Here is an 18785-nt window from a genome sequence, read left to right on the forward strand (position 1 = left end):
ATTCCTTGGCGTAAACATTTTGGCAATATAAATATACTGTAAAAAAAAAAAGCTGTACAGCACAGGGCTTACAAAAAAAAAAATCATTTTATAATTGACTACAGCATCAGAAAATGCTTCCACCAGCCCTGCTGAACCTGGGCACATCTTGCAGTATTCCAGCATGCATCTGTACTAAGACTCAATTGCTTAGTATTGTCTCTGTTAGCAGGTTCAGAAGATTGTAAATACAAAGGATTTTTGTGCTACCGTGGTGAGGGGTACATTCACATTCTTGCCTCTCCTTTCTTGTTTTTGTGTAGACACGAAAGAGGTGATAATGATCCAGCCCTTCACTAGCCGAGACTTCACTATCCGAAGCCTGGCGGACCGGGTGAGCGACCTCCAGCAGCTCACCTTCATGTACCCTGACATACCCAAGGACCAGGCTTTTGGGAAATACTACACTCCCGTCACAGGTAGGTTGATGGGTGTGATTTCTGTTTTATATAGACGTTTGAGGCGCTTTCCTGCTGTTGGCACTGCCGTCGTGCCATACTGCTTGCACTGGTGGATGCAGGGCTCATGTGGGGAGGGTTAGATGGTGGAGGGTTAGTGTGTTTGGCTGCAAGAATGACGAGGTGAAGTGGACATAGCAGCACTCCTCTCAATTGACTCGGTGGTGGAGCCAGGGCAGCTGCTTGGCATGAGCATTGTGCGCATACACACTACGAGCACAGTAGCATTCCTTGCTGAGCTGCTGTGTGTATGCACTGGCCTGATCGGAACAGACAGTAAATGTCAAGCTAAAGTTATTTAATATTTTACTGGGCACTGACACATTTCGATTGGCCTCATCTCTGGCAATATCGAGGTTTGATGTACTGCAACGCCACTGGTGATGCTCGTTATGCCAGGGCACTGTTCCTTCTACCCAGCAGCAGTTGCCTTGCATGTTATGTCGAGGCATTATTTCACACCCGCGTATAGATTGAACACTGTCCGAAGAGTTCAAGCAAAATATGAAACCTTACCATTGCTGGCAGTGCTTCGCCCTTTGGGCGAAACTGCGACATTTTTATTCACTTGGTAGTGTTTTCAAGGCTATTCTTGCGCACTAGGTGGAAGTATAACATGCAGGTTAGTGGCGTCCGCAACATAGAATATAGTGACCTTGCAGCTGTTACGCAAACTGTTGCAAGGTAAACCAATCAAAACTGCATGTTTGGAAAAATTGTGCCGATGTGCATACGTAGTTGCATAGAAGAGAGGAGCATGCAAGCTATCCTGCCTTTTGTGTTAGCTTAGCTCCTATTTTTCGTCTTTAAACACAGCAGCTCTATGTAAACAAGTTTTTCGTTGTTTCATTCTGCCCTGTTGTCAATGTTGCAACAACATTGAGGAGTTTTCCTAGTGACGTATGCAAGTCTTTGGAATGCTAAAAACGTGACACAGCTCTGTTGCCTCTTAGCTTAGCATGTAAAGAAAGTTCTCCTTTGATTAAAAATTTCATAAAGTGGCGTGTTCTTGTTGCCGTCCCACACGGAAACATGTTCTGCTGCCATCTTGTGATGACAAGGGCAATGACATTATTACCCGTGACACACAGGCACTCCAAAGTCCTTTGAACTAAGGGACATCTACTGGAAAGGCGTTCACACGAGGTGATGCGTGACAAAGGAGTAACTCCTTTCTGGTAAGGGTCCCGGAAGGGGAGATATCCGAACGACTTCATGGGCGCAAAGGCGTAGCCTCGTGCACAGCCCATCAACAACACAAAAGTTGTCGAAACACTTTGTAGTCTTCGTGATAATTCAATTGCTTCCAAAAATCGTTCATTACAGTTAGCAGACACCTAATTTGTTTCGCAGTGAACTTCTATTGCAGCCATACTTTCAAATGCATGCAACTGACTCTATCGCAGATGTTGCCTTCGTTGCATCACCGCACTCACCTGAAGCCGCTTTGTTCGCATATTTTTCCAGCCATGCAGTTTCTTCAGTGCATTGTCACATTGAACTAAAATATATGGGCATTGTGCTTACCAACACTAGCTGTGCATTATTGTGTGTCACGCGAAGTGGTGTCACGCAAACTATTGAACGCATGTAGCAAACTAACTCTACCCACGACAGATATGGAGCGCTCGTCTGATCAGTCTCCTGATGCACTCAAGAGCTAGCAGCGTGCTTGCTCATTGCCCATTGCTGTTGAACGAAATTTTATTTTCGCTACTAACAAGAAAAATGAAGTCTCTGTCTGTCTGTCGGCCTGCCTGCCTGTCTGTCTACTAACAAGCAACCACACTGATAAGAAATATGCGAAGTGTAATTTTGTTATACTTTCTTGTTTTTTTTTTTTTTTACATAGACCAGATGCAGAAGTTTTTAACGTTTTATGAGTTTCAGTTTAAACAATCAGTGCTCTCTGTTTTGCTGCAGGACTTTCTGAAAAACATTCTTCAAGCAAATTGTTTGTCTGCTTCTTGCTTCACTGCGTCTCCAAAACTCGAGATTAAGCAACCTTCAGTAGTAGACGCACGGGAAGACAGCGCACGTGATGCAATGCCATCTCGGCATGCTTACTCTTTGCACACATAGATTATCTATAAAACAGGGCGTGCGGCCTGCACTTAGCCGTGCTGACAGCCATGCGAAAGCCACAGCCATGGGAGATGCGCGGCAATCTGATTCCTCTCCCCTTTTCCCCTTGCTCACGCGGGAAGGCAATGCTCATCAAGCCACCATCCTTCTCTGCTTACCGTTGCATGCTTTTGCTTGTGCCTAAAGCATTCAGCGCGCTGGGCGCGATAGGATTTTATTGCCCTTGGACTTCAGCAGAACATGACGCTGCTTCTTTGACAGTGGCTCTTGGTTGTGCTGCGCGTGAATTGAGAAGTGCATTTGTAAGCAGTGGCTTATAATGCAATCATTTGACCATCTGCGTCGGCTTAAATTTACATTTATTGTCTTGGTACCGTATTTACTCGCATAATGATCGCACTTTTTTTTTTTTTTAATCGACACAAATTTCGGGGTGCGATCATTACGCGGGGTAAATTTTCCGCAAAATAATATTTTGAGCACCGAAAACGCAAACAAGTCGCGTATCAGAATTCTTACGGTAGCTATCATAAACATAACCAAAAATAAAAGTAGAGTAAGGCTTACCTTTGTAATAAACGCACACATTACGCAGGAACTACATGCATTGCATATTGCCCTTTAATTTTTTTCATTCACTGACCCCCTAACTTTCATTCAGAGTCTGAAGCATTACTGGCGTCAGTGTCGTTGCCGCTCGATTCCTTGTCAGAACCGGCAGTGTCATCGCAGTCCCACAGAAGGTTATCTTTCGTTCCGTCGAGCGCGTTTGATATGCCTGTCTTCTTGAAGCTGTTGGCGACCACCTCGTCGGAGATGCTACTCCACGCTTCGACAATCCATGAGCAGAGGACTTCCACGGACGGTCTCCTGATTTGCCCGCTTGGCGTGAAATCATGGTCGCCCGCCGCCATCCACTCTGCGTACAGCCTCCGAACGTTGTCCTTGAACGGTTTGTTCAGTGATACGTCCAGAGGCTGTAGCAGCGACGTTAGACCCCCAGGGATCACTACAAGTTCCGTGTGCCGCTCCTTAAGTTCAACACGAACACTGTCGACGAGATGGCCTCGAAAGCTATCCAGCACAAGCAGTGAAGGAAGCAGAAGCGCTCCTGCTCTTCGTCCCCAGACCGTTCTAATCCAGTCTACCATGATTTCCGCCGTCATCCACCCTTTCTCTTGAGCGCGGATGTGGATCCCACGTGGAAACTTTCCCTTCGGAATAGTTTTCCGCTTTAGAATAACATATGGCGGCAGCTTCCGCCCGTCTGCCGTCACTGCGAGCATCACGGTGCATCGCTGCTTCTCCGCACCACACGTCTTTACAAGGACACTACGAGCACCTTTTTCGTTGACGGTAGTGCTTCGAGGCACTGTCGAATGTCAAAGGTGTTTGGTCCGCGTTGCCTATTTGTGACAACAGGAAGCCGTTCTTCTCGCGTATTCTCGTCACAAATCTGTGGAAGTCGATGACTTTGTCTTCGTACGCGGATGGGAGTCGCTGGCACAACGACGTCCGCCGCCTCAGTGATAGTCCGTTTCGCCGCATGAAGCGTGTCGTCCAGCCGGAACTAGCGCGGAAGTCCTTTGTGGCAATTCCCAGCCTCCGGGAAATTGTGCGTGCCTGCGTCTGTATCATTTCTAACAACACTGCACAACCGTCTTTGCGCATGTCCTTCACGTATTCTAGGACTGCCTTCTCAACGTGAGGGAACTTGCCAGTTTTCGGTCTGCGGAAAGCCCGGCGCGTGCTGTTGGTAGCCATGAGCTTCTCACGCTGATTTTTCCAGTACCTAATTCTGATTTCGTCGACGCTGAAATGCCTGCCGGCAGCGCGGTTGCCGTGCTCGAGCGCGTAATCAACCGCCTTCAGCTTAAATGCGGCAGTGAAACTCGCGTATCGCCCCATCGTGAACCGGCACTCCAACAAGCAACACCAAAGCACGCCACCACGTTACGGAATGGTGAAAAGACGCGGCTTTTTCAGGAATTATGGGAACACGTCGGCAGCTTGTTGCTGCGGGATGACAACAAGTCAACCAACAGGCGGCTGCCGCTGTAACACTGCGGGATATCAAAACCACGTGATCAAAACAAACATGGCGGCTGACGGAGCTAAGCGATCGCGTTTTTCCTCGTGAGTCATGGAGGTCGTGAGTGCGTCACGCGCGTGAAAACAGTTTCTTCCGTCGAAATAATGAATTATTTCGTTTAAATCGGTAAATTTGCGGCAACAGCATAGCCATGTCCGCTTTTAGAGGACAGAAACAGAGATAGGCGCGTTCAGCTGCCACAGATGTAGAAACACATGGCAGGCATGTTGTGAAAACTACGGCATTTGTGTTTACTGCTATGCTAATACGGCACGTTTCCGCCAAGGGTTGGCAAAAATTAGGAATCTGTTTGGTTTGTGCAGTTCACTTGGTGAGTCTTGAAGAGTTATTTGTGTAACGGTCGACAGATGGTAAACATGATGATCATCAGCTAGACTTGGCACACGACATATCGCTGCGGCAAGTTCGGGGTGCAATCATTACGCGGGGGAAAAAAATCGAATTTTTACGACAAAATTTAGAGGTGCGATCATTACGCGAGTGCGATCATTATGCGAGTAAATACGGTATTCCTTGACATGCCCAATAATTCGGATGCCTTTGCGGCTCTGCCGCGTACCCATAGAGTCAATGTATAAGAACGTCTAAAATTTCGGACGCAAAAAAACTTTGCCGTCCGATTTTCCGGACTTTTTGCCATTATCGCAGATCTGAATCTGCATTAATCTTAGCCGCCACCGCCACCGTTTTGATTATCTCGCCTCCTTGAACCGGCACCCTTCCATGCCGATCCGCTGGCAGCCATTACCACCACTGCGGCAGCGCTAGGCCTAGCTACTTCGACATTTGTTGCCATGCTTCTTTCTGTTCTATGTCGTGTTTTTAATTGAAACAATTCGCCGCTGTCAGCAATGGCGCCGACTCCACCTTTGTAATCTTCGCCAGTGTCTTGGAAGTTTGGAAAGCACGGCGTGGCTTGTACAATGCCAATTTTTGCAAGTCAGCTTCACCTCAATACAGTAGTGTTACGCAGTGAAGCATACCAAGAGTCTGAAGGGGTAATTGTCACGGAACATGGTATGTTTCCCTTAAGTATACACGCGTGCACTCGCTGTCTCCTATCACAGTACAAGCACAGATATACCTGGCAGGCCTTTGGAGGCAGTAAAAGGCATGCATTCATTTTTTTGGACTGCCCGATTTTTCGGACATCTTCGCGGCCCCTAGGGACTCCGAAAATCGGACGTTGACTGTATTGAAATCATGTATAAACATACTTTGTTATAGTGAGGTTCTAGATATAGTCGACTTACATTAATTCGACCCTGATGGGACCGACAAAGTTGATCGAATTATCAGGCAGGTTAAATTAAACAAGATGCAGGAAAAAGGCCACAACACATCGCTGATTCATTTGGTAGTATTTGCCCGATTCTAACACGCCTCCGAAGCATGCATGTGCAAACTTTATGTGGGTCCTAAGTTGAAAATTAACGTAGAAATGACATTGAAACTCCTAAACAAACTGCAAATCTAACGTGAACCTGATTTTTTAGAAAGAAAAATGAGCAAGGGTCTAATGTGTTGTACCATAACGGCCGGTCAGCTTCCCCACACGGTTTTAAGGTCAGCTTCAGTGCAATACATGTGTTATGTGGTAAAAGCACACAAACATCTTGAAGGCAAAGGCAGCTTTGGTTTCGTTTTGATTGCACCGTGCAGGCCATTTTTGGCCCTATTTTCGTGAAAAAAAAAAGGGGGGGGGAATGCGTTAGAATTAGTTAAATACCATAATAGACATTGTTAGCCACAGTTAGTGCTTGAAAATCTTCCTACGCAGGCCAAAAATGGGCATTTCTGATGGGAGATTTATTCACTGTTGCTAAGCTCCGCCGAGACAGGCGCTAAAGAGGTCGCTATGCAGGTCTCCATAGGGGTCAGGTGCGAACATGTTTGCTGGTCAAATTTTAGGATCAAAATAACGAAAGTTTCGGCCTGTAGAAATGCATGGTCGCCGGCTGGGACTTTCGGTCGAGATCGAATCAACTGAAAAAATTGAATTAGCTAGAGTCGAATCAATGGAAGTCTACTGTAGATGGTGTTCTATGGACAAGAAGTTATGAAAAGTTAAATACTTTGTTATATTGAGAATGTAGTTATATTGAAGTTTGTTATATATAATATAGTACACACCGAATGAAAGTACCAGTGAACGTGCTTATATAAAGTATGCACGCACCTGTTCTGCATAACAAAAAAATTAATTACTATGTAAAACCTGAACATGTGATGACAGTTCGCAGGTATCTCTGAATGGGGAATTATACAGTCACTGTGGGCCGAAAACAGGAGACTAGGGACACATATTACAAAAACAGCTTGTTTAAGAGATCAATCATAAAGCTATCTTCTTCATCTTCAGATCTTCCACACAACAAGATGGAGTATGCTAAAACTCCTGTTGCTGTTTTTGTCGTCTGCATAGAGCAGACGTAGCAATATTTATCCGATTCTTTGATTTACTTTATTTTCTTTGATTTAGCCATTCGGTGTGTGCCACTGAATATGGGCCACTGAACGTGTGCTCGTTCTTGGACAGTCCTCAAGATAGGGTATATGCCTCTGTGACACAAGCGATATACAGTCCTTAAATGTTGCTTGATGCGGGTCATACTTTTCTGTGCATGCACCTGTCATCACCATTCTTCCCTCGACAAGCATCATACATTGCCTTTGTCCTCGTGACATTGCTGCATAGTAGACATCTCACACTGTGCATTTATTTGTTTATTTACTTGCATACCTCCAGTGCCCACTGTTAGGCATTAGAGTAGGGGGGAAGAATATTATACATATGTAAAAATACAGATGGTTGATAGTACAAAAGAATACATATAATGAATGTGCATAATACAACACAATATTAAAAATGACAGTAATACAACATTACACCTAAGGTTATTATGAACTACAAAAGAAATACATTTAATCCCTAATACAACACAATATTGTACAATAAAATGCAGTGGTTAAGGCAACATTAGACTTGAGGTTAATAATAAAAGCTGTGGACAAATCCAAATCAGGCGGACAAAATCAGGCATCCGCCTAATTTGGAGTTTGGATTTCGGCGTAGCTTTCGAGCAGTGTACTGCATAAACATAAAAATTGGATGAGAATAAAAACGTGATCTTTGTTCTAGATAAACACAAGCATGGCATGACATTGCATGTTGCATAGGATGAAATAAACAGAATTGTAAGCGTCACCGTTACTTCTAAAGTATATAAATAGCCGCTTTAATAATGTTTTGCTTCACTTAGATTCCAACATGTGAGTTGGACTTGCGTACTTTTTCATGTTCACGATTATCATTTATGGGCAGTAAAAAAGAATTTTGCTTGTTTATTGAGTACCATGCTTTGATTTGAAGCTGTGAGAGAGTACTGCTTTAGTTCTTGCAAATGCTTTGTCAATGCTTTTTAAGTACATGCTTTAGCATTATAGCCTTTTTTTGCTGCCATATTGGATGTCAGTGCAGTTAAATTTTTTTTTTCTTCCTTCCTCAGACACCCAGCCTGCCATCAGCAATGGCTATGTCAAGCCAGTCCTTGTCACTCAAATACCAGGGTGAGTAATAATAATATGGCTTATTTCTTTTCTCTCCCTTAATTGTTACAACACTGTGGCAATTTTATTATATCCTAACATTCTGATTAATCGGTTAGTGCTGTAATCAAGTTTAATCGGGTTTATTAGTTTACTATATTTCAGCATATTGTAGGCCAGACCTGTGCACATAATTCCGCATGCACTTGGCAAAGGATGGTACCCATGCTGAAATGATTCAGGGCAGGTTTGCTAAGGTTGGTTGTTGGCATTTGTCTTAGTCTGTGCATTTCGATGCAGCTATGTCCCAGTGTTGCAAATCGCAAGTAATGGTTGCGAATCCCGGTGCCAACAGAAACCCAATTATTTGTCTAGTCTGTAAATATGTCGCTCTGTTTCATGCGTCAGTGACCACTTGTACCATAGGCGTTTGCAACGTGGAAGTAGGAATACCGCAGATATATTTTGGTGTTTATCTCTGGCTTCCAAGGCCAGACAGCCTGTCATAAACATGACTAAAGCAGCTGTGTGGGACCTGGCGTTAAAATAAGCATTGCACAAACCTTGCCAAGCACTTGGTTATTACAGGCCTTCAGTGTTTAGAAGGAGGTATCCCCAATTGGAAAGTATTGTCCATCTGATGGGTGCATGGATGCCACATAAGAAATTGCCAGCATGAGGCCAGTAAATCTCCACAGTCGAACCTGTTTATAACGAATTCAACAGTTCCGCGAGAAGTGGTCAAAATATCAGTAGTTCGTTATATATGGACTCACATTTAAAAATGATCAAAAATGAACCCCACTGAAGCTGGTGTCAAGCAGTTTCCATTCGGCAGCAACTTTGATCCAAAAACCAGATTTTCAGTGCCACTTTTGTTCCCGGTGCGTTCCCGCGCCTGGCTGCAAATTTCTTTTAGAAAGGTCCATCTAAACAACTGAGATGCTGCAGTGTATAGCTGTTTTAATACTGCAAACTCAGCCACCATTTTTTATTCGGGGGCTTGTGATGTATTTTACTACCAGCGGGACACGACCGTATCGAAGCATTCTAGTTGGCCGGAAGCGTAAACTTCGGACACTACTGCAGCATGTCGCCATTCTGCGAAGGTCTTAAACATCATGGTCCCGCCGCAGTCACGCAAGAGATCTAGGTTGCTTCGAGTGAAAAAAAAAATGCGATGTTTGAAAGGTAAAACGTCACCGTGAACCGTTATCAGCAATCAGCAACGCGTAACGAAGCATCACCAAACTGTGATCAGATAACGGCATAGCATTCAAAATCACATCGGTGCACGTGCTAGTGCAAGCCCCTTGCCATGTTGTTTATGCTGCACGCCTCCTCCTCTCTGGAGGCGTGCCCAAAAGCGAGTGACGTTCTTGCGGCGAAATCCTGCCGCATTGGGTTCTTGGCACAAAAGCTGGTGCGGCGGCTCGCTCTTGCTTTTTCAAGCGACTCTTGCGCTTTGTCTTTGAAGTTAATCTGCGGCGGGTACAAATTCATCCCACTGCGGGTGACGCTATCACCGTGGTAGGCGGAGTGGACGCGAAAGTTTCGTTTTGTACCATCAATGTAAAGATATCGACATGGCATGAAAGCGTATGTTTGGTTGCAGGCTCTCAAATTCAAAAAAAAAATTATTTTTTCTTCATGAAATTCATTTCTTTTTCTGGTTGTGCGATAATGCGAAAAGCTTTATGGCCCCTTCCGTGAGCTTTATGGCCCCTTCCGTGCAAGGAAAATATGTCAGCGACTGTACTTATTTGCATAAAATGTCTAATTTCAATATGATGAAGTGCCAATTTTACCAACTTGTTATGCCTAAGGAAACATTGTTATAGTAAAAAATTGCTATATGGGATGCCACTCTGTACCCTTGAAAAACCTTTGTCAGGGCCTTGAAAGTACTTGAATATCCTTGAATTTCTCTCTGAGACTTGTACGAACCCTGCTTCAGGCACTATTTGATTCGTATTTGATTGGGTCTCAAAAATCACTATTCTCTCACTCCTACGTTGGAATGAAAGCAAGGGGTGCCGTTTTTCAACCAGCAATGAGAACTAGCTGTGATGTCTTTGTCGTTGTTCACTGCTAATCATCCCGCCTGCAACACTAATTGAATGGAAGTATCACAGTAAAATTGGCAACAGTCAAGCTCTTCTTCCTTTCCCAAGACTTGCAGTCAATTGTGGTTCCTGATTGGCTGATGTGTGACCTTTAGCTTTTACTGCACTGCATGGAAATAGTGGGAAGGAGTATAGTTGCAAGAAGTAAGGAAGGTAAGGACTTGCTTTCTGGGCCAAGCACAAGGAAAACAAAGCGGTGCATGGTGCATAAGGCTTTGCGCAACTGTCCTGCATGACTGCTGGTTCTCGGACCAGGTTCTGTGCTTTTTTTGTAGTTTCCTAGCTGCACCAGTCATAAGTAATCAAAGATAAAATCATACGCTATGGGTGGACTCGGGTTCAAAGCTATGTTGCAACCAGTTTTCCACCGGTTACCCAGACAGGCACAGACGTCCCCCTGCCCAACACTTGACTTTCTTTATGGGTGAGTTGACCTGGGGAAGGGGCCCGTGCCATGCAAATGCCGTCGAACCTCATGGTCACATCAAAATCCTGTACAAGGAGGGGCTGGGCTGCTTCCAAAGTGGCAATTTTTCCATGTCGTGTCCTAAAGCACCAATTAGGTGGGGACGCCCTCAGGCCTTGGAGGAATGCCACTTTACAAGCATTGAAGTTCATAATGGCTGAGCATGTGGCCAAGAATGCCACTTGTACCTATTTTACCAGTAGGTACCTGGTGGTGGATCTAGTCTGTTTCTCACAACTGCAAATGTTCTGCAACAAAGGCTGTCTGTGGTCGGACAAGGGGCGCCCGGAGATCACACCTAGAAATTACTACAGGGCCCACTTGTGATTTGAGTACCCCCATGGGTAGCTGAGCACCAGGCCAGGGAACATTTCTACCCATTAGAAAAACCGGTGGGTTTCCGGCGGCACTGGGATTCGACCCCAGTACCTTTCTCATATGAGGCGGATGCTGTGGGGGCCTAGTGGCTGCTACACTTATTTACCGTAAAGGGGTCCTAAACTACCCCTCGAGCTTGGTGAAAAAAACATAGTCCACGGATAGCATACACTGCTTTGAACATCCCAGCCAAGTTTTGCAGTCATGTGCGGCATATGGAGCTCGCAAGCAGAGAGTGAAGTCACCTTTCTCTCAAATGCTCTCTTTTCAACAGAAGCCTGCTCCTTACTCATTTCTTGCCACTTTATTTTGTAATTATAGCAGATTCCCATACGCGACTGCTATTGGCCAATAGCTGACATCAATCAAAAAGGGTGTTTGGGTCAGTGCGCTTCTTCCTACTGTTACTGTGTATATTGACGAAGTTCAACAAACAGGCTGAACTAAGCAAAAATCCGCTTTCGAATTTCAATAACAATTACGTACTTCCAGAAGAAGCCAACTGTTGTCTGCTCACATTCAGCCGGTCTCGTAGCCATTGGGTCTCGTTAATTTTAACTGGTTGTGAACACTCAACTAGCCTCGAACCACACAGAACTTTATCAGACCACATGTACACTTGCCAGCACACTCTCACTCCTTGCCGCTCTTGGTTAGACGCCTTAGCAGACTTCGCTTCGTATTGAGCTATTGATAGCGCTTCAAAATGTTCAAGTTGGATCTGGGTACTATTCGTTGGTCTAGCTCGTGCAGGACAAAGCCGGTCCACACCACGTACCACAGCCAGGCGAGCGTATAAGCGCGAGCACACACTTGAACCCTGTCGTGCACGAAGCAAACGCTGCACATACACACTACAGTTGCATGTAGCTGCGGTCTGCTATGTAGCGTAGACATCGCGGTCGCTGCGGGCCGCCGCGATGTTCGCAGTGGCTGAGCACACTGCACCTTGCTGAGGACAACCGCATTTGGCTAAAAGAGGGGCTTTTGAATGGATGGGCTTTATGTTTTGCTCGTCCAAGGGGCGAAAATCGGAAGTAGTGGCGTCCACGTGAACATCCAAAATCAAACTTGAACTGCGCACCATGGGGACATTTATTAGGTGGAGCGTTGTGGGCACACCTCGCTTGGCCGTAGCCTTCGCAGTGCAAGGCATTGAAGGAGGAGCGGAAGCACCACAAAGAGTGTGTTTGATTTCCAATGACTCTGCTTCTACTGAATGTATTGAAGTACTTTTTGCAGCAAAGCATTTCTCAGCTACCCTATTTTACCTTCAGATGCATTTCTCCACTTCAATAAAAAGTGGTTCAAGGCCCCTTTAATGAATGTAAGCTGCTTGTACTGGCAACTTGGGAACAGTACCTCTTAAATATAGTTTATGCCAGCTGTGTAGTCTTGCATCTGCTTGCATTTCCAAACCAGCCTTGTAAGACTTCCTTAGATAACCTTTTCTGTCCCAAGGCCATTATTCTGAAGCTATTACAGTGAGACCTCATTACTGTGCTTTCGCTGTGCAGTAATGTATGTGCATCAATATTAAGTAAAACATACTTTGATAGAAGTTAAAATAATTTACACTACCCATTTGGGCATTGCAGCTCAGCGGTTGCAATATTGAATAAAGGGGGGAACTTGCATGTTGTGTGCTTGTCCCTAGATTTTCTCACTTGCCCAAGGCACTGCCACATCATCTGTGATGGGAGCTTTTCGTGCTTTGGCTTGTGCAGTCATGCGGGCCTCATCAGGTTGCACCTGTGTGATCTTCGTCCGCTTCACTGTGTGTGTTACTGTGTGTCAACTTTGATAAGCATTTTGGCAATTTTTTTTTTTCTTGCTTTGCACTTGAGCCGGTCAAATCTTTTTTTTTTTTTGGCGAGTTGGGTAGGAGCACAGCCCTCTTAATTTCTTGGACACTTGGACTAGCTTTATTGTTAGGTATGTGGATACACTGTAATAAGTAATTTTTCTTGAACACTGTAAAATTCACATAACTTACCATATTTATCTTCGAAATTTTTCTGAAACTGCATAGCCATGAGAAAAGTGAGCAGTGCCAGTGAGTGCCCACAACTAAATTTGGTGGTTACATAAAACCATCAAGCATAAAAACCAAGCAAATGAGAAACTTGCTAAAAATAAATAAGTCCTTTCTGATGTGTCTTCACAAAATAACAAGTGGCAGTACCAACTGTTTAGTGGTGCCTGTTTGTAAAAGTGCTACTAATTGCATACCTATGAGTGAACCATGTGTGTGAGCTTCTTGAGTTAGCACATTGAGAGAATATTGTATCTAAAGTTCACATGGTGCAAACTTGAGCATGTGCCTGTAAACAGGGCCTCCGGAGCACCATTTCTTTTCTCTTTTTTTGTCAGAACTTCAATTTGTTCTAAATGTAGTTTTTCTTTATGGAAAAACAATTGGTTAAATCTTAGTTGACAGTGTCACAATCCACATCACGTTGACTTGGTGTGAGAACAAAGGCAGGCTGTGCTGCCACCTGTCTCATCTTGCTATATTTCTGGCTTGTTAAGCCTCCACACATCCCAAGAATGGCTTTTTCATGTTGCAAAAGTGCAGCATCAATTAATAGTTAATTGGTTGATAGATCTTAACTTAAGGGGAGACAGTGCTCCAGGTTGGTGTAAAGCATTTATTTTTGGACTCCTGTATCGCCCTTCATTGATTTTGCCTTTGCCATAATCGCTATGAACATGTAGGGAAATGTATTTGCTCACTTTCTGAAAACATTATTTTTGATGGTGACAGTTTTAGAGTAACGATACCTCTGGTTCTACTTATCCCTTTCTAATATATTTTCTGTCAGAAAGGTAGACAGTTGGATAATGCAGTAGGCCTATAATGTGAACAAATATTACAGAAATTTTCAAAGTTATTTCTTATTATTTTCAAAACTACTTGTTACACAGAAAAATCAATTACATATTTTAAATTTTAAAATATTTTAAAATGTCGAAATGCACCCGTAAAGAAACTCAGTGGCGATTTAGTAGTAAATGCAAGAGAAATGTGTTAGGCATTACAGCGCACCTCTTTGAAGTCTCAGATCCATGATTTAAACTGCGTTCACCACATTGCAAAGTGTTCAGGAGCTCACTTGACATACAGTCTGCCGAAGTGCATCTGACGGTAGTCTATGTATATATATATATATATATTGGAGAGCTCTTCTAAGCTTTCCCATGCCCTCTCTACCTCTACCACGTGACCAGCTTCCCACACACCTAATACTAAAAAAAAAAAAAAAAAACACTCTAAAGTGGAGTGTCCCTCCTTAATATATCCTCTTTAAGGTCACTTTAAGAATCAATTCATGCACTAGTGTGATATACAGTATTATATTCCTTAGCTGCCCAAGGGTTGTTAGTCACCATTGGTATATTTGTGGTGGGCTGATTGTCAATGCTGGTTGCTAAGATCTGAACTATGCAGTAACATGTGAAGGGCCTGGGGGTGGTAGGCACCATTCTTCAGGTGTGAGCACTGGTGTACAGCTTTGCTGCAAGTGCTCACTAAGTCGACAGGCTATGTCATTGTTCCAGCAAAAACTTGAAATTGTAAGGGAAATAATCTTCTCTGTCGCTTTTCTGCAAGGTGCCAAAGGAAAAATTAACAAATTATACTTAGTACATGGATCGCTCAACAATCAAGCGTGAGTAGCGAGGCACTGGTAAGAAGACTCGGGAGTCTGATGCCTCGTACTTTTCTCATTCGGTATACCAAGTTAGAAATTGGCCTCTTGGGAATTTTTCACTTTCCCAGCCACAGAAATTTAGGTCAAATTGGCTGCACTGTGATTTATTTGTGACGTCTGTGTGCGTCCTGAGCCTGTTTGGAAAGTGTCTGTGCATGGATGTCACTCTCTCTCCCTCCTCTTTCTTTTTTTTTTTCAATCTTTAAATTGAGCTGTTTCCAGGCAGCTGTCGTTTTAATTTTGTAAGCCCACTAATGTCAACCTGTTGCCCTACAAAACCTCCTTCTCTCTCTTTCTCTTTTTCTTTTTATAGATTTTGTATATTTCTTGTCTGAGGCCATGCATGTAAGTCCTCCTTCCAAAGGTTATTCCTTGGGTGCACCGAAAAAAATGCTTGCATAGTTGCACATGTAGCAGCACCCACACGTCGTCGCCTGTGTGCGGCCAACCTCACATGCTGTCATGCTTGTTGAACCGGTGTGACATTCTACACACAGCGAATGCAGAATTGCAATCTGTAGCAGCTAGGGAGGTCCATTGTTCTGCTGAGTTAAGCAGTTGTTTGTTTCAATTTTGGAGCAGAAGAAGGTGCCTTTACCACCATGTCGAAGTTGGGCACTCTTCTACCATTTGATTGCTAACTGCCAGACTAGCCAAGGCTACAATAGTCACATTTGACAAATGAGGCAGCTTGCCTTTAGCAACTTACAAATTTCTGAGGTTATGATTCTGCTACGTCTAAATTTTACAACCCAGCAAAGTGAAAATGTGCATTATCCTTCCTTCTTTTTAATTTTAAAGATTGCTTTAGTGTTTGCACAAGCAAGTATAACAGCTTATGCACTATCGTAAGCTTTGGGTCTGCATGTTAAGAGCACCTTTATGCACTCGCGCCCCTGCTGACGGGCTACTTGCATTGTTATGTGGCTGTCTGGAGACATGTTTCCCCTGCATGTTGAAGCTTGTGTGTGATTGGAAAGCCTGTGGACAGAAATTTTTGTGATGCATCGCACATATCGTGCAACGTTGCTGGCACTGTGCTTATTGAGGCCCTTCATGTTTTTTACTATATGCCTTAAGAGGAAGCTCTAGCTTGGGGGCTCCTATCTAAATACATGGGAAAGGATAAATAGTTTTTCTCGGCAACCACTGCACATAATTTGATGAGGTATGTGGCATTTAAAAGAAAAAGTTCAAATCAAGTGACTGTTGGAAGTTGGATTTTTGATTTGGGCCGTTGATTTTGTTACAAAAATTGTTGGAAGACCACAGATTTTCAGAAAACATAACTATCATGTTTACAACTCGAACTCGGCAATAAAAAAATGATATCACAAGTCTTCAAATTGTATCTAATAGTACATCTAAAGCGGACAAAATTAATGTGTTGTACATGGCTATTAGATACACCGCTAATATGCGAGTACGACTTTTGCAAAACCCTTGTAAACATTGTATCAAATTCACGTAAGATAAAAATTAATGTCACATTTGTCCACTTTGGATTTTCAAATGGATGCAGTTTACCGAATTGCTATATCTGTTCTGGGTGCAGAGTTATGAATTTGTAAACTTAGTGCTTCTGTCTTTATTCAGATTTAATGATTTTCAACAATTTTTGTAAAAGAAATTTGTTAAAACAGGATTCCGCTTCCATCAGTCACTAGAATCTTTCTCTCTCAAATCAACACATTTAATTAAAATCGGCCCAGGGGATATCTCAAAAAATTATTTTTGTGTTTTACATTTATTTGAATAGGTGGCTTCGGAGTTGGGCCCAAGCTAAAGTTTCCTCTTAATGTGCGATCGGGTAATGTAAACTTGTGATGTTCGTGTAGCTTGCTGTTGTTGATTGAGTAGGCTCAGGATCAATCACTAAGTGCTTGTTGTGTACATCCTGTCCGGGACTAACAGCAAGATGTCAGACATACTGAATTTAGCCGAGTTGCCTGGCTTCGCATGGAGCAGCTGTTGTAATAATTCACGCTTCTGGTATTTGTCATTGTCAAGAGTCTTGCAACATGCCCTAAAGTGTCTCGCTATCTTATAGCATTCCGCAGCTGTACTCAAGGTCACAGCTTCAGTTACTAGCTATGACTGCTGCATGTTATTAGAATTAGGTGCGCAATAAAGATCCCCAGGTGGTGAAAAGTAATCAGGTGCCCACTTCCCCTCTCCATGGCATATCTCACAGCAGAGATGCTGCGTTGGGATAAGCATTCACTCAATCAATCGTCTTCATATAAAGTGCAAGAGAAAATTGTGCTTGCTACAGTGTCGATGTTGCAGGGGAAATTTCATTAATTTCCAGACTATCTTTCATTAGTCATATTTGTATCAATGATGTAAACTTGGTTACATTCTAAGGCAATGGATGATCTTAGGTATGTTCTTAGAGGAGACATGAAGCTCAGCCATGGGCACGTTCACAAAGACTGGAAGTTATCCAGCCTCAAGGCAAAGCATACTTTCATGCTCTTATTGTACATGCTTTTGTACATGCTTTTTGTTCATGTTGTTTTTGTGTCTTGTTAGGCAATGAATTTCTGGTTTCACCTTTCAGAAACAGCACTTTTTGTGCTTGATTCTCGTGTCATGCCAGTAGTCTGGTTTCATGCCACGTATTTATGCCTACTGGGATGGTCTGGTTGGACTCATTGGTCAGAATAGAAACCATAATACCTGCAATAGGACAAGCGTGTGTGTTGCCTGATAGGCCTGCAAGAAGGCTGTTGATTCATACGACTCTGGTAATGCCCACACTTTCAAGGCTATAGTTAGTACAGCGGACCCTATTACTTTGCAACATGTAGACCTTTCTAGTGTATTGCAAGCAGCTGACGGATGACACCATAGTGCATAGCGTATCACATGCTTTAGTGAACGTCCTTCAATACCAGCCATGTTTTGTAGCCATGTGACAGTGAGCAAATTCGTAGGATACTGTATGTAACAGGGTTGAGATCCTCTTCTTTTCTGTAGCTTTCAAAATGGAGCACTAAAAGGACACTAATGGGTAACATTCAGTCTAACAAAAGCAATAGACTGATGCTTTTACAAAGAAGGCCTTTGTAGGTGATAAAATGACTAACGTAGGACAATATTTCAGCTACTAGAGGTGGTGTCTCGTGCCCGGTATATAACTGGTAAATTGTCAAAATAAAAATGTGATTGTAATGCACTAGAACAGAAAATGAAAATGCAGTTTGGTCACTTCTGTTGGATTTTTCTGCAAGTAAACCCACTGATCAACTACAGCATCAGCAACGTTGTTGCCAGTGGCAGCATTTGAAGATACAGGCTCACAGCATATTGCCAAGTGCTTTCCACTCAGAGGAAGCTTCTTGGTAGTGGAGTTGGTGTTCGGAACCATGGCAGCCTATGGAAAAGCACCATCAGCTAGCAATGCATTGTGTTGTGCTGTTATAACAAAGAATACTACTGCTGAGTACTACAGTGTTACGAACTCTCATTGCTGTAAAATACTTTTGTATGCCAAAGTCATGCAAGACAGTTTGTAAATGCAAGAGACAAAGTACTGAAGGTGGACCACACGTGCGATTTACAGGTACAGCTTTTAACCTTGGATGTCCTTTTTCTTCCCCCTCTTTTGTCAGGCTATCGGGTATGTTGAACCTGATGGACAGCAATCCGTCAACGCCACAGTCCTTTTTCCATCCACACTCACCAGACGCTGGAGCGAGCATCTACCACGATGGTTCCTCCCTTGACCAGGCCATGCAGTAAGTGTGCACTTGCTGCCTGCCTGCTGCCTGCCTGTCCTCGTCACTCTCCCTCCTACTCCCTTGCACCTCCCTTCTCCTCTCGTACATCCAATGGTCATCTGGCCCTTCCTCA

General features: G+C 43.6%; 1 protein-coding gene across 6 annotated transcripts in view; it reads left to right on the forward strand.

The window, feature by feature from the left end:
* The window catches only part of LOC119456101 (signal transducer and activator of transcription 5A-like), a 139572-nt gene that overhangs the window by 90375 nt on the left and 30412 nt on the right, over positions 1–18785 (forward strand). For 5 of the 6 annotated variants that reach the window (XM_037717700.2, XM_037717703.2, XM_037717699.2 and 2 more), the window contains exons 16-18: positions 303–458; positions 8205–8265; positions 18545–18670. In XM_037717700.2, coding sequence (XP_037573628.1) covers positions 303–458; positions 8205–8265; positions 18545–18670 — 343 coding nt within the window. Of the gene's footprint in view, positions 1–302; positions 459–8204; positions 8266–15240; positions 15273–18544; positions 18685–18785 lie in introns of those variants that run through there. The other variant, XM_037717704.2, reaches the window with a different exon arrangement.

This window comes from Dermacentor silvarum, chromosome 6 (genome assembly GCF_013339745.2).
Source record: "Dermacentor silvarum isolate Dsil-2018 chromosome 6, BIME_Dsil_1.4, whole genome shotgun sequence".
In the NCBI taxonomy this organism is placed as follows: domain Eukaryota; kingdom Metazoa; phylum Arthropoda; class Arachnida; order Ixodida; family Ixodidae; genus Dermacentor; species Dermacentor silvarum.